Source organism: Glandiceps talaboti, chromosome 1, assembly GCF_964340395.1.
Source record: "Glandiceps talaboti chromosome 1, keGlaTala1.1, whole genome shotgun sequence".
Taxonomy (NCBI): Eukaryota; Metazoa; Hemichordata; class Enteropneusta; family Spengelidae; genus Glandiceps; species Glandiceps talaboti.
Window position 1 is genome coordinate 28,411,794 of NC_135549.1, and position 23,146 is coordinate 28,434,939.

Below are 23,146 nucleotides of genomic sequence, written 5' to 3' on the forward strand. Positions count from 1 at the left end.
TACATGTATGTCTCATTCTTTGAAAGATGCAACAGGCCTGTGTATGCATGGCTAAAGAAATTGCAATGGTCAGATCATTTGGTGCAATACACATGTGCATTCATGCATGATATTGACATAGCTTCACCTTACAGATATACAGTCTTTGGGGCTATTATTGACAATAAATGAACCCTCTTCAGGTCAATTAAATCAAGTCGGTGGCCAATTGGCAGGATTACTACCGATTAGGGTTTAAAAGACAATGTGTTACTTACCTGTAATTTCGATATGTTGACTGTGTTTATAATCATAGGAGTGATGTGTGGTGGTGCCATCTTGCAGAAACACTGCCGCTCCTCTGTTATTCTTGCCATCATACAACTCCTTAATTTGCATTGTAAACTGGCCACCACCTGATTTCCATTCCACGTGTGTTATGAACTGATCGGGAAGGGTGGGTTTTGTCATATTAGTGGCAGGAACAGGTCCCGGGATACAAATATCAGGATTTGGTTGACTGTGTACTGTGGATAGTACGCAACCCAACAGGGCCACAATTATGACCGAGTACTGCAGCATTATTCTACAAAAGGAAAGAAAAGAAAAGAAACTGTCGGTAAGTTGACAACATTCAAAGTAATAATTTTCAAATATTGATTTATTTTAATCAGATATTTCATTAGAAATTAACTATTAAAAGCTAGACCACTTGAATGGCAAAGAAATAACTTTTTTGATCATTATTTTCCTCTACATGTACCTGTTATGAAATTCATTTTTTTTTCTTGCTACAAATGGCAAGGCTGCCTGGCAATGAAAATAATTACATGACTTGTACATCATTATGTACAATGAATTGGCCTAATCTGCATATGAATAGTTGTTGGATTAAGATGACGCTCATTATGCTAGAATATATCTGTGATGATGTGAGATGTCGGATCATTGTGTGGAGCACACATGGGTAAACCATGAGTCTGTAATCTATGTATAATTATGTGTAAATACTGTAATATTTCATAATGGGTGTTGTCACATGTATAGTTAAATCCACCCAAGCAGCTAGACAATAAAGACATATAGTGAACATACTGAAGTGTATCTGGCGTACTCTTTCCCTCTGGAGATCTTCCCACACAATATATATTAAAGCTACCCTGAGTCTCCCAGTTCACGATGAATGACTGTGTAACAATTATCTTAGAGCTTGTAGAGGGTCTAAATAGGATTTATTTTATACTATCTCATAATGTTTGACTATAGTGAATATTCAGGAAAGAAATATGACACCGTATTTGTTAAATTAGATGCATTTTGTGGACTGTAAATTGTGAAAATGCTGGCTTGATACATGTTGGAAGTAGTCTAGGTCCTGACAGGGACCGTATTACGTACTATAATCCCAGTCTAGTCAATCCCCTTGATCAAGGCGATAAATGTGCATTGTTCAATCCCCCCCCCCCCCCCCATGGCAATCGAAGCGCAAACGATGCATGCCAGTAGTAATCCATCACAAGTTGACAGGCTGTTGTCATCGTTCATTAATATTCACATGTACAGCTGATTCAGTTTCGACTATGATATATTATGCAAAATATCTAACCAGGAGTCCATCTCCAGTCTAAGGGGGGAGGCACATATCTGCTCTCAAGCAAGGGGATTGACTAGACTGGGATTGTAGTACATACACATGTAGTATGGACCCTGTCAGGACCTAGACTATGTTGGAAGTGTTGAGGCACTGACAGATCTGCATTGCAAATTAGTCCTTTAAGAGGCTACCCATAACATGGCACCTCTCCTTTGGCTATATACACTTTGTTATCAATTTAATTTTAATCTGAACTGGGTTTTTTGTACATAGAAAGGCATATTGCTGTAAAACTAAAGCTGAGTTATGGCAATATGGTCACAATGCAATGTAAAAAGACCATATTTACATGACTGTACATAGTAATAGTCATGGACCATAATTAGTTTGTTTCACTTTAATGAAATGTAGAAAGAAACTGTAGTGCAGTTATACTTATTGGGTTCTGCATGGTTGTATCAAGCAGAGAAGATGAACAGTAATCTACTATGAGCTGGATTTTGAATGTACAAGCCTATGACATAACCACTGAAAAACCATCACGCAATACCTGTTTGAATATCTCATAAAACTAGAAATATAATGTACACATTTAACCCTTAAAATAATATCTGATAATATCAAAGTTACCACTATATAATACCACAAAAAAGATCCAAAGAGATCACAAATGTTTTGATATACTAAATGTACTTCTTCAAAGCACATTCCTGGTTAGTTTCTAGCTATCTGCAACTATGCAAATTTCTGTCATGTTAATTTCCATAACTAGACAGCCACAACAGATATCGTATTCAGGATGCACAAACAGAAAACGACATTCCAATCTGAAGATGATAAAGTCACTCTTAACATGTCTTAAATAAGATTATTCTATTGATCCTTCCTTTACCATTACTGGGACAAGCCATTAGCCAAGCAAGTGGACTTGTTATCAAAGAGTACCAATATTTACACATGTGATGATGGGCTCTTACATAACACAAGTAAACAGCTGTAAAACATTGTAGTTCACAGCGTAAGATCATTTCTGAGGAGTGAGTCAATCGAGACAAACCTTATCTCCGTCTTATATCAGTTGTTATCAATTTATTAGGCTATTATAAGTAAAGCTACAAACAGCTTTAGAGATGCAAACAACTTTTATGACACCCGTTTTCACCAGGCAAGCCCGTGGGTTTGTTGCACTTGGACCGCTAATGGTTTGTGACTGTCATGCCTTGGTGCTGTCTCGGAATACATACATGACTAACTATTCTATCAATACTTCCTGCTAAAGGCCTAAAATACATATTATTGTTTGGTTCCAGTTACCCGACCCCACCTAGTTTGAAACTGGCGATTCCTAAACTTTTTTTTACATATTCAAGAAAAAAATAATACATTCGTGAAAATTGTGAACTTTCGTAAGAAATTGTGGATGTGGAAACTGACATCAACTCATTTATGAAACTGTTCTTCCGATCTGTAATGGCTGTACATCTGATAGGAAGAAACCAATAATACAGAGACCACATGAAAAACAACGGAAAACATAACTACATCAGCTAGACACTCACATATGAAAAAAATATAATAAAATAAAAGAAAAAATCTACCTACCCCATCGAATCTAAAATTGAGCCTAATCGGAACCACACAATTTTTTTTATTAGACCTTAGCTTGCTGCTGTCTCAGAATACAGACATGACTGACTATTCTGTTGATATTTCCTAAAACCTTGCTGCTCTCTCAGAATAAGAACATGACGACTGGCGTATTCCAGAAAGCTCTCAACACTGACACGACGACTATTTGAATTGTTGAGTGTTGCCATGACTACTTCATATACGTAATGACAAAAAAATAAATTGCTATGTGTGTATACATTATACATTTTTAAAAGTTAATCAGTCAAATTGTATTGTGAATGTATTCAAGTGGAACCATATTATCCAGGGTATGATCATTCATGTATATTATATAGCGGGGTGGGTGGATCGATATGAAAACAGTGTTTTTTGTTATTAGTGGAAAAAATTGACGATGTTCCCCAAGACATTAAATTTCACTGGCGTTCCTAAATTCTAGTGCAATGTATGGGAAACTGATTTTCAACTTTCTGACACTGGGTTCTCCAACTTTTAGTAATACACTATTGAAAGTAAATTTAGAACTTAGAACTAGTGCATACACAATGGAAGTGGTTATTATATGCACTGACAAGTCTGTTATAAATATTTTGTTGAAAACGTGTTTCCTACTACAGTGTTATCATTCTGAAATTTATAATATATACTTTGGTACAACTAAAACATTTACTATACTACAAACATGAAAATATTACTTATCATATTATGAATTTTGGCTCTCCAGTTCTCTTTTACTATCCTTAAATTACAGGCTAGAGTTTCATCCAGGTTCTTGGATTACTGTCATATCAGTGTAGCTATATAAGGAATAATACATGGGGTTGTTCTTTTGTTCGGGACCATTTAATTTCTATAGCCTTGCCATCACTGTGTCAGACAACAGTTTTGTAATCTATAATCTGGAGTGGACTTTTAACAGTACAGTGACATACATGTACCCCCCCCCCCCTTCTTAACTTACTGATCACATCCTTAATTACTGTAAAATTAATGGACATTCATTCATTTGTCACACTTTCTACTTTAAATGTCCCCTTGAGAAATAGATACCTGTGGAATAATAAAACTAATTGACTTATCTTGACATATCTCTTGATGACTTGGGACTAGTAGCTATTATTATGTACTTTAATTTGTTACTTTCGTTCATGTAGCGATGTCCATTGAACTCATATCAATCTACTTCATAGCTTATTTTCAAAAAACAGTTACTGTACAAATACAAAATGTCGTGACAAAGATACTGTCACCATGGCAATTGTGATGGTGTGATCACCAAACATTTTCTTTCAAAATCATTAATAATAATATGTAAGTTGGCAGCTAAGCAATTATCTATATATAGAAATAATGTTAAGCAAAAATATCTTGAACTGAACTTACTAAATGTACCAGTGGTGGGTATTTCTTTTTTTTTTAAATTCTATTACTGTATTTCAGCATGTGCGCGCACATTACAAACTTTGAGATCTAAACCATTTAACTTGCTGTAATAAGTATTCGTATTTGACCCCCTAGTTACCAGAGTTTTAAAAAGCTTCCAAAATCCTGTGGCAAGTCTGCTATAAAGTATAAAGCTGACATTATACTCTGTGAATGTCAGTAAAACCGTGGGTACTCAGTTCATTGAACTGACTTCCAGGGGTGTACACACATGTATGAGGTAGACATCCACATTAACTTAAGATAAACATACATTCAGAATTTCAACACACGCACACAGTGGCAATGACTCATTGGAAAATCCTTCAAGCAATTGCCTCTATAACTACATACATGACTAGGCCAGGACAGTTTGTCTAAAATGGTGCGATGACGGTTTTTTTGGGGTTTTTTAATTCTCAACAAACCTGTCATTCAATCTACCATTTGTGGCAGTTACTGTTCAATTTATTTAGTACTTTAGAGCAAGTGTGTATGTGGGGCAGATGTCATTTGCTTGTTCATGATTGGCTCTGCAGTTGTTTTCACTGAAGTAGGGAGGGTTATTTTTTGGTTTCTGCTGGCAGAAGTGCCTCATCATTTATATCAACAAAAATATTGGAGTGTCGCGTATTTGCATAATCTTCTTGTCCATCTCTTTTCATGTGCATGGACACTCAGACCACTACAAAATGTAGTCTTGCTGCTAGACGTTCGGGCTTTCTCCCGACACAATAAGCAAACGAAGTTCATTGCAAACACCCATCCTCGACCAAATGTCGCTTGTCATATTGTTTCGGAAAAACACCTGAGGTCTGGCAGCTAGACTAGGACATGAGTAGCTGTGGTCAGATTCATAGCAAGTATTCATAGGAGGAGCACAGAAACTTAAAAGGCTTATTTTTTCTTTATTGTTTACTATAATTTTTTAGTGTTATTTTACTAATCGTGCATTTGCATTTGATTGATGTGATGCGAACTTGGCCGCTTAGATTGTTAAGGTTCAAACACAGTAGCATCGCAGGACAATAGCCACCTTAGCTCTGAAATATGCTTTGAGAACTCTGTCAGCAGTTGTGTCGCAGTTCGCTGAGTGCACAGTTCCAGAGCTATGATCGGTCTTTTTTTTACACCTGACCACATGAAAACACGACATTACACAAATATCATTTATTGGATAAAATCTAATGTTAGACTCTAGGTTAGATGCAGGCTGTAACTTACTTTAGATGACATTATCCTATAAAAAGTACTCTGATGCCAAGTGTAATATTAGAGTCTAAAATTCGATTTTAGACTATAACTTGGATTTTATCCAATATCATCCGATAAAAAGGTACTTCTGGGCTTCAGGCCATGAGCGACATCTAATATTAGAGTCTAATATTAGATTTTAGAGGATATTATCTAAAATTATTAGACTCTAATATTAGACGTCACTAATGGCCCAGACCCCCAGAGATAGATTTTATCAGATAATATCGGATAAATCTAAGATAGAGAATAATAGACTTTAACTTAGATGTCTAATTTAGTATCTAGTATCTAATATTAAACTCTAACTCAGTTGTCACTCATGGCCCGGACCCCTAGAGTTACTTTTATCCGGGCCGTGACCGACGCCTAAGTTATTATCCGGTAATAAGCACCTCTGGGGTTCAGGCCATGACCAACGTCTAATATAGAGTCAATATTAGATTTTAGATTCTTACTGAGATTTTATCCGATATTATGCAATGAAAACTACCTCTGGGGGTCCAGTCCATGAGTGATGTCTGAGTTAGAGTTTAATATTAGACATTAGACACTATATTAGATTCTCTCCGATATTATCCGATAAAAACTACCTTCAGTGGTCTGGGCAATGAGTGACGTCTAAGTTAGAGTTTAATATTAGACATTAGACACTCAATTAGATTCTCTCTGATATTATCCGATAAAGACTACCTTCAGTGGTCTGGGCAATGAGTGACATCTAAGTTAGAGTTTAATATTAGACATTCGATGAGATATTATCAGGTCACGCGTACAATGTTGCACTGTTCTCCGCGACCTTACACTTGTGTGTTTTGTAGGTCATGCTTCAGTTTGCTTCCTAGTCATCGTGGTTAATTATTTATTTATTTATCGGAGGAGGAGGAGGATTTTTCACAACAAAGTTGTTGAAATTAACAAACACACCTGTACAAGTCTGCAGTGGAGAGTACAGGCTCAATATCACTGCACAAACATTTATTTGTTGAAAATCATTCTCACAAGTCAGTCTGTATTTTTGCCCCCCGTCTTGTCAGGTCACAACAGTTGGCGTTTGTCAAATCACTACCATGAAAAGAGGCCAATGGTTTTTTGTGATGTTGAAAATAAAACGTAAATATGATTATTATATATTGAAAAGGCTAATAGTGAATGCACACAACTATCACTATAAACAGAGATGTGTTCCAATGAATGATTGGCCTTGACTACGGCCTCCTTTCATATACACTGGGATACTGCATTGTCTCTCTGATTGTATGAAGTCTTATATAGGGCTGAAAGATGACAGAACCTGTCTTCAATGACATCTCAGAAATCAATTAATCATAGATTTATAATATCCAAACATTACAAACTTGCATATAACGGCTTTCATTGGCATGCATGTCACATCTCACGAACTGTCGGTTGTTCAAGCATTACACGCTTGTATTTCTGGCAATGCTTCAAGATGACGATGAAGACACTGTTTTTCGTGTATATTTTCCTGTGTTTTTTCATCGGAGCACCTGTCAAGTGGCGTCAAAACCTCTCCCATTGTTATTACCATGGCCCGCGTTAAAGGGGGGGGGGGGGTCTATGGTTGAAGCCATGAACATCATCAGTACAGTCGTGCATATATTTACAAACCTGTTAATTGACATAGACACTATACAAGTGTGGCAAGGATAGATGTGTAGTTAGCATGTACGCGACTCCTCTGACTAAGTAAAACCATAGCTCTTGGAGAGAGATGACAAAACCATGGTAGTGTCACCCATAGATACTTCCATGGTAAACAAGATTACATCAGAGTAGATGATCAGTTTTAACATTTACTACATAGAGGACAAGTAGAAGTTAAGAATTAAAGCAAATGAATGTGAAAATAAAACTGATTATATTCATGTTTACCAGTAGTTAACATGTACTAACAATAGCTAAAACACTTTAAAGTTATGATTAAAATCCAATGTAGTGTATGCAGCATGACTTCTTTTTGGTTGTTACGTTTACTGTCATTTGTTCTTTTGTGAGCGCTCTTTAGACTATTTTTATGAGAAAACCATGGAAATAATTGCCGAGAGATTTTAGATTGGTCAGGTTCATTAATAGAATTGTAGCTTTGTTTTTTCTTTGCAAACCCTGTTAAAACAAATAAACAGCTAGTATGAAACGAACAATGTTGAGTCACACCAAATAAAATATATACAAATATATTGTAAATAAAAACAGAGCTACGATTATTGCAGCTAGCCGACGATACAACAACCAAGACAAGTATGTTGACTCCACGGCTAGCCTCTCACAGCTAGACCTATCACAACGAACTACTATTAGGCTTACAGAAATATAGTCTGGATGCCAGCTGTGGTGTACTGCACATAAACCATCCACCAACGTGGATCAGTGGAGGGTCTATGTACTGATACTGTATAGGAACTAGACTAACAGAAATACGGCATTTATATATAGGAGATAAGCCGCTTCGATTACTTCGTCAACAGTGGACATATTTTGTCGACTTAGTGATGGTCTCACTACGTATAGCTACACATGTACTAATCTTCCCAAAGCATATAATACAATGGCAATGGCGCGTATAAACTTGTGGATTTTCGACCTGTTTCGTCGAGTATATGATGAGCCATAGACGGGATCTACTCGTCTCTGCCAGCCAAGACTGAAAGACAATGGGGTGTTACCTAACACCTATTACCAGGTTAATTAACACTAAAAGGTGCTAGACAAGATAGCAGGTCGTCGTGACCTGACATCTAAAAATAGCACATGGATAGTGATCACATGATACGTCATTGCAACGAAACGATACATAACGCACCAGAATGCATGAATAAATGCGTGTGTGAGAAACTAGTTTTCCGTTTCATTACGCGATAATTGCACTTTACTAACACCATCATGAAAATTAATGGAGAATTTGAAAAGGCAGATATCTGTGTCGAGTGCCCGGCACCTTCGCTAGCTAGCTGGCTGCACGGTGTACGGTACACGGCCCGGTTGATAAATGATACCACTTTTTTTGGTGAAATTATGAAAGTGGTGGTCCAAATACGTTACGAGTGAGTTGCTCATTTTTACACTAAAACACAACAGCAATTTACCTTGGATACTGCACAACAAAGTTGCTGACGTCTTTTTACTGGAGTACTCTTACTGCACGGTGGTTGGTATCCAGTCTACACGGAAATGGACGAGGATATCGACCTTAGTTTTCTCGTCGCTCGAACTACTTTCACTACCAAAGGTCAAAGGTCACTGAAGGACGACACAAACAATAATATAGTTTCTGTTTATTATTACCTAAAGTCGATTAACGAATTCCCCCAGACTAGTGAGATGCACACAATATTTTGAAATCATTTTAGAAAAGGTAAAATAGACGGTATAGGCTTCCTGCATGTTTTCGCGATATGGTCTATGTTACCCATCATGCTTTGCGAGACAGGCCTTACTGTACTAAAAAGTGGGTTATATAGATGAGAATTGGGTATTAATTTGGATTGTTAAGAAACAAAACGTACATTCACAATGTTTTTTTTTCTACTTTTAAAATGGTTTTCTTAAAACAATATGAAACGTTCGTGTATTTTACTCAATAAATTGGAAAAAATGTGTGTAAAACGTTCAAGTTGCCATAATGATTGTGTAATCTCACAGGGAGTTATTTTTTGTAAGCAAACTTAGTGAGCAAAACATTTAATCACAAGTAAATCCAAGTAATCAAACTATTTATTCATGCTCCCCAGGGAATTGATGAGGAGGTATGAAGGGTTGTTGTGTCGCCATCGACCCCATACGGGGGTAACTTGTATTGTGAGGGCCTTGAGTTGTCAGGAGAAAATGCGCATTATAAATTTTAATTCGCATTATATAATATTATTTAATTATTTATTGGGGGAAGTGACACACACATGCGCAGACAAGACGTGAATTGACGTAGTGATTACCTGTCTTAACCCAGTTTGTTTACAAATCGCATGAACTAACAAAAAATTAAAAAGTGGGTAAAGTACTGAGTCACAAAGATGAAGTGGTTTATATTGTCACGAATTGTTTGTTTTTCAAGTAGAACAACACAGTAAAGTTGTTTTATTGATTTTAAGATCCGAGATACCAAGTTCTTATCCATATACGTACATTTCAAGTTTTAAGTTCTGATTCATACTATGTATGAATGGTGAGTTTTAGAAATCAAGCGCTGCCATGGCATGGGCAGTAGGAAAACAAAAGAAAAACTCAGACTTGACAAAAGAGGGCGCAGTCTGAGACATGACTATCTGACGCGACAATCAAGTCATGTGATTATCATTGTCAATGTTTATTCCATGCCATGCGACGTATTGCATCATAACTCGATTCCTTCCTACATAGCAAGTGAACTAAATGATCTTCGAAAGTCATCACATTTATATTCTTGTTAGTTGTTGATATTGTACAAACTTTTTCAGAAGCTACAATGTGTAAGCTTACGATGTTATTGATATAGTCCAATTTGTTTTGCTTGCTGTTTTGTTGTTGTTGTTGCTGCTGCTGTTGTTGTACATGTTGCTGTTTGTTGTTGTTGTTGTTGTTGTTGTTGTTTTTGTTGCTGTTGCTGTTGTTGTTGTCGTCGTCGTCGTCGTCGTCGTTTTCTTTTCTTTTATTCTTTTCTGTACTCAGAGATAATACGGTGACAGACGGACAGATACACACATACATACACATTCACAATCAAATACAAATGCACACACACATATACACACACGCACGCACACACACACACACGCACGCACGCATGCACACACACAGACCTTGAAGACAACCGACAACAATAGCACCCTAGATGATATGAGAGCTAAAAATGATAGCTTTGAAAAATCCTATGCCTATATTAACAACTTGCACTTAATGCCAATAATTATAGTGTATCACATTTTCTTATCACACAAAAAATTGTCTCTAATCTTAAATAGTCCGGTTTCCTCCTGCTTCCTCAACACTGGATGGCGCTGCTCCTGTGGCGAGCATTCAACCGACTTTATTTGGACGAATAAAGATTATTACTTTTTTAAAAGAAAATACTCTTTCCTTCAACTAGTTATTTATCTACATTCAACGATGAGGAATACAAACGGATAATAGACAAGTTAAGCGACAACGATGCAGCTTGTGCAGTGTGGCGATAATGTAACTTATACGTGCGAGTCTTCCCGTGTAGGGTCATGCATTAACTTAAGGTCAGTCTGGTATAGATACTCGTACGGGTCAAACTACCTAGATAATGATTACAGAATCGTGTAAATAATGCATTCAGCATTAATACACAGTACATACCTTGTCTAGCTTGGCATTTGGACAGCTACCTCGTAATGTGACAGTATGAGTTTAGTTGTAGACAGCGAAAGAAAAGACGATGACATTATTCAACTGGCAGATTTGAACTCGGCGACAAACGATCAACCCACCCGTACTGGTATTGACCTTGTGGACGACCATTGTATTGATACTTTTGGAGCACCAAACTCTGATGTAGAAAGCGAAGAAAACTCTGATGATGGAGATAGCATAGAACGTGTTGGGTGGGATAGCAAAGCTGATTTTATTTTAGTTTGTATAGGTTACGCCGTGGGCCTCGGAAACATCTGGCGGTTTCCCTACCTGTGCTACAAAAATGGGGGTGGTAAGTATTATCTTACGGACAATTCTTTAAAATGTTTGACTTTGCGCTCATATCGTTTTGACTTGTCTAATTTGGTACATCTAATAGTTATGGTCCACAAGTGCAAAGCGTGCATTTCAAAGTACACGAACCACGTGCTAAGATAAAACTGTGTATCGACGTGTGTACGTGATAGAAATAGTTTGTCAAAAATGAGATGCCCGGTAACGGTAACAACACAACGAGTTTGAACACTGACAATGCAGCGCACTGAACTAAAACTAATATCTAAAACCGTGGGGTGAATTTTCCCGCCAAAAAAACTCTAAATGCAGTGGTCAATATGAATGTGTTGTCAATAAATGCCAGCAACCTCATTAATTAAACCATAACAGTGTGTATTTCATAGTTAATTAGTTTCCAGTACGTCATCAACAAACCGTTGTATCAGAGAATGAAACCATTATGTGATCAGTTACTGTAATATATATAGTCAAAATAACGATCGATAGGATTGTAAGAACTACTTATAAGTAATTTCGGAAATACAGTTGGAGCTTAAATAGAAAGTCAACAACTCACGAGTTCTGCGATTATTATTAGGAGATATCACAAACAATAATTCAACACGAAGGAGACATACACGTGCTACTTTGACACTGTAAACGTTTATTCGATCTCCGCTGTCAACCATTTCTCAATCAATGGTATTATTAGTTCATAATTTTCACTTGAAATTTGGCAAACACAAAAAAAATGAAAAGACGCCATCGTGTACCTAGTAAGTGCCTTGATTATTTACATACAATAACTTTTGTAATTGCAGATATACATAATACGAGGTGTGTATAATTGATTTATCCACGTTATCTTTGGCCATTTCTGTTCAAATCAACAGATATCACATAATCTTGTATAATATGTATTCTGGTGAATATTTTGGCGATTTGTGCATCTATCTGAATAATGTAGGCGTCGCTCTGTCACGGGTTTGAACTTTCGTCCAGATACTGTTGACAAAGATATATATCCCCACCCGACCTGCTTTGTTAACAGTTATCTAAGTCCAAACCGATATATATACACACTAGCTCAACTGAGAATTCACAATCCATGCTATGAAATTTATTCATCAATGCTTTGTGACTGTCACATAAAGTCACTGTCCCAATTCCACCCACCGCACTTTGTACACGACTAAACAATACTTGCATACATTTTTTTCTTTTTTGGCAAAGTTAACAATTATATAGACAATATAAAGTCCTGTCCTTCTCGATGTTAGAGCGACACAGTTTTTGTCAAATGTATCCGCCACATAACTTTAAAATTTTGTTTTCACCTAGATTGTGTGTATCCATGTAAACTTGAAATGTGACGAATAGGAAGCACACAATACATGAGAGACAAAATCCCTGTATACGTGTGTCATTTTTTTCAATTAAATGTCAGGGGGAAGTATATGTATATTCAACAACACCTCTTGTATCCACTTTCTCTGATTAGACACTTCCACAGCAAATATAGATTTTATGCCACGTTTATCAAGCCTTTGTAGTATATGGCATGAGATTGCGCCAAAAACTATATGAACATTCGTAATAGTTTTTTTTTAATATTGTATTTACAGTGCGTTGCAGATTACTGTTCACTCACTGTCTGTTTGAGACAACCACGCAGAAAACCGATAAGAAACTGCACGTTATATTTTAGATAGTATTAAGGGTGAATAAATACAGCATAGTATATAATGGACAATGTGAACGCATAATTATTTCTAATGTGAAACGCCGGGTTTTGACGCAAGACATACGTTTATGATGCCAGTATCCATTCTCCACTTGTGACAACTTTCAATTTGGTCACGTGTCAAGTGTTGGCAGATAGAGGTTGACGCCATCCTTCCCAGTGTTCACTTAATGTCTACATGCTGTTGTTCATTTCATTTAAGACAAAATGTAGCAAGAAACTGTATTCATTCAGACTTGCTGTCTTAAAGTGTAGCATGTGCAGTTTTCTTATTTGTATATACATGTATCTTGATGATTGCATCAAACAGCCTGAAAGAGAGTGAACAGTAAGCTGCAATGAGCTGTACTTGTTGCATTGTCTCGTCTTTGTTCTTGTAAACACATGTTGTGTATTATGGACCGACGACCATATGCATATTATGGAATATATATACTTACATGCGGGAAATGTTGAACTGTATGTATTGACGTACCGTACTCTCATATAACCTAAAAAATAAACTCGTGACATTGACATCACAATAAAGCATGCGCAAACCTTTCTAGGTGTCATCATAAAGCTGTTGATAAACCTTGAAAATCTGATATAAAGTTGTAGGTATTTTACTGAACTGTATAAAAGCAATACATTACAAAAGATGTCATATATGACAGACTTTAAAAAGGACTCCAAATATCTTATAAACGTTATATTAAAGGCAAAACGTTGTTTAGTAGCCTGGTGTCCAGGGTTATAAATTACCAATGAAAACATGGATTCCTACTTACTCTATTATTAGACTAAGTACCGATGGTTGCATGATGAATTGGGCGTGGGTGAGAAGAGAGAATGAATTGATTGTTAGTATATACCGGTAATCGGTGTGACTTTAACGGTGTACAGTGACATTTATTGTCTGCGCTTGGTATATGTTTGCTGTTGTTGTTGTTGTTGTTGTTGTTGTTGTTGTTGTTGTTGTTTTTGTTTTTGGGTTTTTTCAGTATGAGATATTGAAATTTAGTTGTGATGTCAACTACTAACTTTTGCGTTTGAGGTTTTGCCACCTAATTTTGTGTGTACGTGGATATGACACCGGTACATGATTGCTAAGTTCGTGTACAAGCCAGGGTAAACTCAGGTTGTTCCATACCGGTACTATGCAAACTGTCCATCACACCGCGATCGTCCTAGATCTTGGACACTAACTAGCAAAACCTGTTGCGATGAGCCATTTCTAGCAATCAGTACCGATATCGTTAGGAATTCGTTTACGATATAAGATGCCACTTGATAAAATATGACGTGGGGTTTACCAACAAATTCGAAAATGACAAATTAATCTCAATTTCCAAGCATCTATGTGAATATTTAATAACCTCACCGTGTTGACTCAGAATGGATTCTAAATAGGTTTATATTATGTATTATGTGTTTGCATTTTGTGCATTGATTTAAACCAAAACGGGGCACATACTGTGAAGTACTGTGAGCTATCACAAGAAATGGGCAACGCAAGTATTTCAAATGATATGCATAGTGAGAGAGATATGGAATGCGTCTATCTGTCTAGCATGGATGCTAGTTAGCAGTATCAAAACAGCGTAGATATCCAGTTACACGTTGATACGATCTCAGACCACTAAATATAGTGGTCTGAGATACGATCCAAGTCAGTATCTCGTTAGGTATGCGTATGTCATGTAGATATCCCATTTCATACTATCCAAGCCACCCGTTATAATGATAGTAAATTTACGTGACTGTGTAGGTACCATTTACAATGTAATCGTTCGCCCCAATTCCAAAAGCCAACATTTCTATGCATGCCAACCAAGTCAACATAGTAACCTATTTATAGACATACAAAGATCGTAGGCACTTTTGTTGAAAAATTCATTTTGCAATGACTTGACATTTTGATAATACAAGTCTTTTCACTTGTTCAAACTAATATTGTTCATCTCATTATATGTAAATTAGAAATCATTTCACTTTTGACGACGTTTGAAATTTCTTGAGAAGACACACTGTATATGTAAAAGATAGTTCTTTTTACACTACCAAGGGTTCTCATAATTTACGATTAACGATTCGATCCCCTGTTCAAGTCGATAGGCTTACTTTGTCAAATTCTCCGTTTATTTCTTACGTTTTACCGACTGTATGATGCTGCATGGTTTCCCCTGTATGTCAATTATCACACAAACTATCTAAATTCGTGCCACAAATAACGTTTAATCTCTCAGCCCGTTTTAATTCTAGTTCGACCCGTATGATATAAAAACACGAACCAACAACTACGGGTACCATTTTATCACGACAGTCATCACAGTCTGGCCTTGCTCTATTGAATTTACTATCGTGAACTACTTGTATTAAGACTAATTTATTATAATAAGTTGACATCAAGGGTTGCTATGTATGGAATCCGTCCAGTCGACGGAGATATATATGGTATAATTTGTCATTCGTATGATGTAAATATGATAGAAATATCATCACAGGTGTCATTAAGATTAGAATTTATCAATACACAAATATTACATTGTGTTGGAAGGTAGGCCCTCCCGTACAGACTGTACACCATTCTTCAATTGCAAGGATGTTAACGTTGACCTCGAATATAAATGATTACGATGCCGGTACAGTCACATACATATGTGCTGTAAATGTTCATCGAATCTGGGAAAGGTTACTTTTCTATCTCCAGTTAGATTGGGGTTTCTTTAAATTTCAGTTTACTGACTGAGTTATAATCCAGAATTGAAAGTTCCCACAGTGAAGCATGAGCAGGTCAGCAATAATTGTCATATCGCCCCCTAGCGACAGCTTCATGTGCAAAAAAAATCAAATATTCTGACTTCATTCCCTCAATCACGTGATAGAGTGATGGTGATTTGACATTAGGAATGTATATACAAATAAGTCACTGTCAAAGTCAGTTGTGATTTTCAGTAAAGAACAATAAATTTCACTGAATGCAGGTTTAGTACATTGAAACTTGAACATAAACTTGAAGCTCTAGTAGTATGTCGTGTCATCGCGATCATTTCACTATTTTTCCCGAGTCGTTAATTGTTGTCAATTGCAAACTAAATCATACTTTACTATGAAACAGTTCAATCATTCTAACTGACCTATTTACAAATAATATTGATGGTACTTTGTACATTGACTGAATACCCGTATGTAAACAGGTAGGAAAAAGGTACGAACGCGTGGTTGGTTGCCTGTTTGTTCGTCACCACCTTGCTATTAATTGTGGAAGGTTGATAAGGTCTCATACTTGGTGGTAAAACTCACTGCAACAAGATAGATGAAAATTAAGAAAAATATAGAGAACACTTAAAGCTTGTTTAGCACAACTCAACCAACGCTCAGCAGTTTTTTCCAGTAGGAAAGTTATACAACTTTTTTTTAAAAATAAGGGCGCCTCCAAAGTAATTATTTGATTGGTGCTAGAAGTGTCAAGACTTGGTTCCACGTGAATCAAAGAAAACGACGATTTAATCAAAGGTCTATATCTTAATCACATCACTTGGTGTGCCATTCGCGACTATGTTCTTATAAGGAATTAAAAAGCAAAAAAGCATCGATTTAATTTAGAACTACAATTTAATTAACAATACGACGTTCCATCCACATCTTGTTCTTATGAATTAATGTCATTGATTTAATTAAAATGAAATTTAATAAGTAACAACAGAGCATTCCATCCACACTTTGTCCTTATGAATTAATATGTGTCTATTAAATTAGATGCAATTTAATTAAAACTACTAACCACTGCAATATGGGTTTACATGCAATAATGAACACCCTGCGTAGTAACAATTTCAATTGGTAAATGGGTTATCATACAACACATTTCTAGGGATGTCATTGCATTCGTCACGTCACTCACAAAAACCTAGATAAATACAAATGTTATGCCGCGCCATTTTACTAATTTTTGACAAAACGGCTAAATTTTCCAATTCGACACTTCTGCCGTCATGTCATCACGGTCCACCAAAATCTTGTCTCATAGCCAATCTCTCTAATTGTCACCTAAATCTGTCCATGTCTTTATTTCCTCAACAAACGAGCAACATATATAGATAAAAGGGAGTGTAAACATGACACTGTGGGCTTTTCTGTGGAAGTACATGCAGTGGATCCGATGCACATATTACATGTATTTATACTATGTGCCAGTTTTTAATCTGACTTTGGAATCCAGACAGTCATAACCTCTTTCAATTATTTCCATTTTTTTACAGGAGCCTTTCTCATACCATACACGATATGTCTCATATTCATTGGTATACCGATGTTTTACTTGGAACTTGGATTCGGGCAGTATTTACAACTTGGTGGTCTACGTGCTTGGGAAGTTATCCCAGTCTTTAAAGGTAATAGTAGTAGTAGTAAAACAATGGAGCTACTTTTAGTTTTGTAAAAACAATACTCCTCCATATTACTAGTAAATAACCACACTTGACTGGGAATAAATGTTGGTGCAGAGAAAGTGGACCGTTTGTTGTAGAAAAAACGTGGTCCTCCTTTGAATCAATTAAATGTAAATATTGCTAACACCTGATCTATTTTAGGTTCATAGTTTCTTACATTTCTTTGATATTTTGCTGATAAAAATGCAACATTTCAAAAACCTTGCATAACAATTATTGTTGTGCAGTATTTTCACTTGTAAAGAGTAAGTTTTGAAAGAGATAACCAAAATGGAAAATTGTTATGGAAATTTATTATATTTGCTAATAAAATGAAAACCAAATAGATCAAAAAATGTTGAATCCTTTTTTCATTCACTTTCCCGCTTTATTTGATATTTATTTATCTATTTGTGGTTATAGGTGTCGGATACGGTGCCACAACGATAGCTTGTATGATGAATATTTATTACATAGTTATCCTGTCATGGACTCTCATCTACCTGGCCTGTTCGTTTTCTCCAACCCTTCCCTGGTCTATCTGCGATGGTTGGTGGAATGATATATACTGTTATGACAGCAAGACCATGAACACAACAAACAATGGAACAGAGTTCCTCACTGGAGAGTATAGCAATATTACTATGAGTATGGAAGTTGCTGAGACTCCCGCAGAACAGTACTGGAAGTAAGTGGTCTTCGAATTGTAGCAGCCATAGTGATGACGTCACTTTTTATTGCTGTACACGTCACATTTACTGTGGTCTCCGAATCATGACATTTTTATCAAGAGGGAATGCAACTTTTAGTGCATGGAATTCGAACATTCATTTCAATTCTTCATATTTTTTGGATGATTTTGCTATCCAAATATTTTGAACTTCCCTTTTTTCAGTAATTTTGTTCTACAAATATCTGACGGAATAGAACATATTGAGGGAATCGTTTGGCCACTTGCTGTCTCACTACTTGTAGCATGGATTCTGACGTATATATGCATAGTGAAAGGAATTAGAACTACAGGAAAGGTAAGGAATCACATCTGACGATTTACTGACTTTGGCTACGGAGATAATTAGGCTATATATTACAAGGCTAAAAAAATCAGATGCCAAATTCAAACATGGCTTAGTTTTTCAATGGTAGAAGTACACGAAATGTTGGCTGTTGGTTGAGGCTTCAGTAATTGGTCAACTTTACTGTTGAATATACACACATTACTTAAATCACTATACTACATGTGTTATACATTTATGATCTTTCGTCCCAAATATTTTGTAACGTCTTATCTAAACATGTTTTATTTTGATGAATGTGTATTTTTTTTTAATCAATTGTGTATTTCGAATACGGTGAGGGTACATAGTATTGGATTCAATACCCTTAGAGGGTATGTAGTATTGGAATTAATAAGTATTAGATTTAGCAGGGGAGATTCTGAATAAAGTGTGAATTTTTAAATCTTAGTGAAGTGAATAAGTTGATATTCTTATTCAATTTTTTTTCAGATCGTCTGGTTTACTACAACTTTTCCATACGTTATTATCACTATCTTGTTAATCCGTGCTGTGACATTGCCAGGTGCTGGCGATGGGATTTACTTTTACCTTGTCCCAGACATGGAAAGATTAAAAGACGCCCAGGTATATGATAGAATAGTTGTCGTATAGAAAACACCGTGGTATGTTGTCAGAACGCCGATAAAGTTGAATGTTGTTCAGAAAATAGTTGGCTGCCTGAGCAGCTGGCAGGCGGGGAATTTATCAACTGACGGACAGTTGGCTGGCTGTCTGACTATTACTGGTCTAGAGACTGGTTTGATAACTGACTAAATACTTAAGCCTATTGAATTGGCTGATCTCGCGCGATCGTCTGACGATAGCGATTGATTGGGTGACTTGTAGAACTATCTAACTAACCTATATATATATATATATATATATATATATATATATATATATATATATATATATATATATATATATATATATATATATATATATATATCATTACATATTATTTATTTATTTATTTATTTATTTATTTATTTATTTATTTATGCAGGTATGGGTAGATGCGGGTTCTCAGATTCTATTCTCATTGGCTGTTGGATTTACGTCATTGATTTCACTTGGTAGTTACAATAAATACCATAACAACATCTTAATGTAAGTAAATCTTATTATTGTATTGTATTTGAGTTTTGGTTTATGCTGGTGAAGAATATGTATAGTAACATGTGTCTAGCGTGCAATGGCTACTTTTAGAGCGCCCTCAACGATTGTAATGTATAATCTATTTTGGCAGCGTTGTTTCTTGCTATGAACACTAATTGACCAGTATAAACTACTTACAGAATAGTTAGTGATATCCCGTACTTTGCCAGAAATGACAATGCGTAAAATGTATAAATTTATTGGTTTATTACAGCGACACACTTGTGGTATGTTTGGTGAATTGCCTTACCAGTTTCTATACAGGGTTTATGATATTTGCTATACTTGGTTACATGGCATGGGATCAAGGCAAAGAAGTACATGATGTTGTAGATGATGGTGAGTATATGTAGTTGTATTAATGTGTGTGTATGTGTGTGTGTGTGTGTGTGTGTGTGTGTGTGTGTGTGTGTGTACGTGTGTGTACGTGTGTGTACGTGTGTCTGTGTGTCTGAGTCTGTCTGTGTGTGCTCCGAGTCGCACTCGTTTACAAACATTTATTTAATTCCTGCGAACATTATTTGAGCCATGCTAGAACTAATTTAACGATATCTCAGTCCATACGAAGTTGCTGTCTCTTTCTCAGCTCCTTATTTCGCTACATAAATTTACCATATGCAAAAACAATGTTCGCAATAACCCATTCACTGTAGATAATCAGCACATTACCGTCATGTATAATGCCACCGTACCATCATCACATTACATAATTTAGTATGCAACCTCGTTCCAGGTCCAGGATTGACATTTATAGCCGTGCCTACAGCCATAGCTGAGATGCCTGGTTCTAATTTTTGGGCCATTTGTTTCTTTGTAATGATATTGATGTTGGGTCTTGACAGCCAGGTACGAGGGTAGCTGTGATGTTTATTTGTTTGTTTGTTAGCAAATGTTTTATAGTTGTGGTTGTTTTTTGTTGCTTTTGCTGTTACTGTTATTGTTGTTTTCATTTTCCATGATAAACATAATTGAAAAATCTACACCTGTGTTAATAAAGAGAATTACTTGTAATAATAGACAGAGTTTGCCAATAGTACACACAAAAATGAGCTGCTTGAAAACCTTTATTACATTTATAATTACTAGCAAACAATTAACTTAGACTAATAACATATTTGAGTTAGATTTTCGTATAAAATATGAGACTTAAAATTCAGTAGTTTAATCAATACTCGAGTACAAATAATTTACTGGGTTTGCTCTTTTTCATTTAGTTTTGCGTGGTTGAAGGTTTCTACACGTGTATTGCTGATGAATATCCTCGAATTTTCAGAAGATACCGTCCTCAATGTCTAGCTATTGTCTGCATACTGTACTACTTTTTGGCATTACCGTGTATAACACACGTAAGTACTTGTGAATGACGGTCTTATTATCGACACCAGAGGTCGCTCTTCTATGCCTGCAAAATGTGCACTTGGGTAAATGATGGATGGATGGATGGACGGAAGGACGGACGGACGGACGAGAAATGACGAAATACATCAATGTATGTGTACTTTCACTTACAGTATGTTGTCTTTACAGGCCGGTATGTATTTTTTCACATTAATGGATGGCTGGGGTGCCAGTGGATACGTCCTCCTCTGGTCAACATTGAGTGAATCTTTCGTCATCTGTTACGTCTGGGGTATAAAATACTACATGCGGGCAATATCAGATATGCTTGGATACACACCTTGTTATGGCTGGCCTATTTGTTGGTGTGTGATCACTCCACTGCTCCTGATAGTAAGTATCATATGCACTATGTCTCAATTCACTATATATAATAGTAACTGTTTAGTTTTTTTGAAGGTGGACTGTTACAGGAAAGTAAAATTACTTACTGTAAAATCTCTCTAAAAAGACGCCATTTTTCAGGGAAACCATTTTCAGTTAGCATTGTTTAGGTTGAAGGTGGACTTTTCAGAAAAGTAGATTTACTTTCTCTGTATAAATCACTCGAACAAGACACAATTTCTCATCAGGAATACATTTTCTTTAGTTACCCAATTGTCGTGGTCTCACTATATCTCTCACTTACCTTTCAAAGATCAAACCAGTCGAGTTTGTTGAAGTGAGACCAACACAACATATATACAACTCTCTGAACTAATTGTAAACTAAGTGATAAGAATACTCAGTGATATCTTGTATATTTTGCTATGTTACAGTTCATCCTCATCTTTAGTTTTGGTACATACAGTGGTGCCTACTATGAAGGTTATAAATATCCCCTATGGGGAGAAGTGTTAGGTTGGTTGATGGCCGCAGTGTCAATGCATTGGATACTTACCTACTTAATCTACGGTTTTATAGTCACACCGGGAACATTTAAAGAGGTAAGATGACCTATGAACTTTGAACTTTAATCTGTATCTATAAATTTTATGGTATTATTTCGACAATATTACTGATGAGGAGTGAAATTATTAGATCTGGAGGAGCATCCTTTATCTCTTCGCATATTGATATTGATACGACATCTTTGACATCTTTGACCATACAAGATCTCTCTCTGTCTCTGTCATTGTCTGTCTGTCTGTCTGTCTGCCTTTCTCTCTCCCTCCCCCCCCGCTCTCTCTCTCTCTCTCTCTCTCTCTCTCTCTCTCTCTCTCTCTCTCTCTCTCTCTCTCTCTCTCTCTCTCTCTCTCTCTCTCTCTCTCTCTCTCTCTCTCTCTCTCTCTCTCTAGATCTCGCTCTCTCTCTCTCTCTCTCTCTCTCTCTCTCTCTCTCTCTCTCTCTCTCTCTCTCTCTCTCTGTCTCTCTCTCGCTCTCTCGCTCTCTCTCTCTCCTATCTAATATATGCTAATCATTGCTTTGTTCTATGCCTTTATCTCAGCGATGGCAGACGGGACTTCATCCACCACCCTACCTTACACTTCGTGGACAAACGAATGAGATAGAGGCAGACGACGACCTTGAAGATTCAGGGGAGGACACGCCCAGATATACTTATAATGATAATGAAATGTTGAGAGATATAGAACATTTGCCGAACAATATAAATGGTAATCCCTCCCTCAGCGGTAATAATAAATTGGAAATTGGCGACCCGGTAAAATGACGAAGCATTCACGTACATTATTAAGCTTTGACCTCTCTATGTGACCTTTTATTAGTCTTTGTACAAGTTGACATGTATTGTTGTAAATACAGGGTATATATAACCATTTGTACAGGACAACAAAAAGCTGTAAATATTCGTTTTTATTCGATTGTTTTCATTTATACACTACATTGATAAATTCTTCATTTTAAG

General features: G+C 36.3%; 2 protein-coding genes across 3 annotated transcripts in view; one reads left to right on the forward strand and one right to left on the reverse strand.

Annotated features, from left to right (window-relative positions):
* Nucleotides 1–9,063, reverse strand: part of LOC144453549 (uncharacterized) — a 28,309-nt gene extending 19,246 nt beyond the window's left edge. Inside the window, exons 1-2 of one of the 2 annotated variants that reach the window (XM_078144878.1) lie at nucleotides 8,989–9,063; nucleotides 258–565 (exon numbers count right to left, since the gene is read on the reverse strand). In XM_078144878.1, the coding sequence (XP_078001004.1) occupies nucleotides 258–561 (304 nt within the window). In that variant the 5' untranslated portion in view covers nucleotides 562–565; nucleotides 8,989–9,063. Of the gene's footprint in view, nucleotides 1–257; nucleotides 566–3,175; nucleotides 3,253–8,988 lie in introns of those variants that run through there. The other variant, XM_078144869.1, reaches the window with a different exon arrangement.
* Nucleotides 9,064–11,245: 2,182 nt separating this feature from the next.
* LOC144435405 (sodium- and chloride-dependent GABA transporter 1-like) lies at nucleotides 11,246–22,951 on the forward strand. The gene is made up of 12 exons (XM_078124004.1): nucleotides 11,246–11,546; nucleotides 17,519–17,650; nucleotides 18,110–18,374; nucleotides 18,582–18,714; nucleotides 19,195–19,329; nucleotides 19,751–19,854; nucleotides 20,117–20,241; nucleotides 20,636–20,748; nucleotides 21,117–21,248; nucleotides 21,430–21,633; nucleotides 22,059–22,226; nucleotides 22,727–22,951. The coding sequence occupies exons 1-12, from the start codon at nucleotides 11,246–11,248 to the stop codon at nucleotides 22,949–22,951; spliced, it is 2,037 nt and encodes a 678-aa protein (XP_077980130.1).
* The last annotated feature ends 195 nt before the right edge of the window (nucleotides 22,952–23,146 follow it).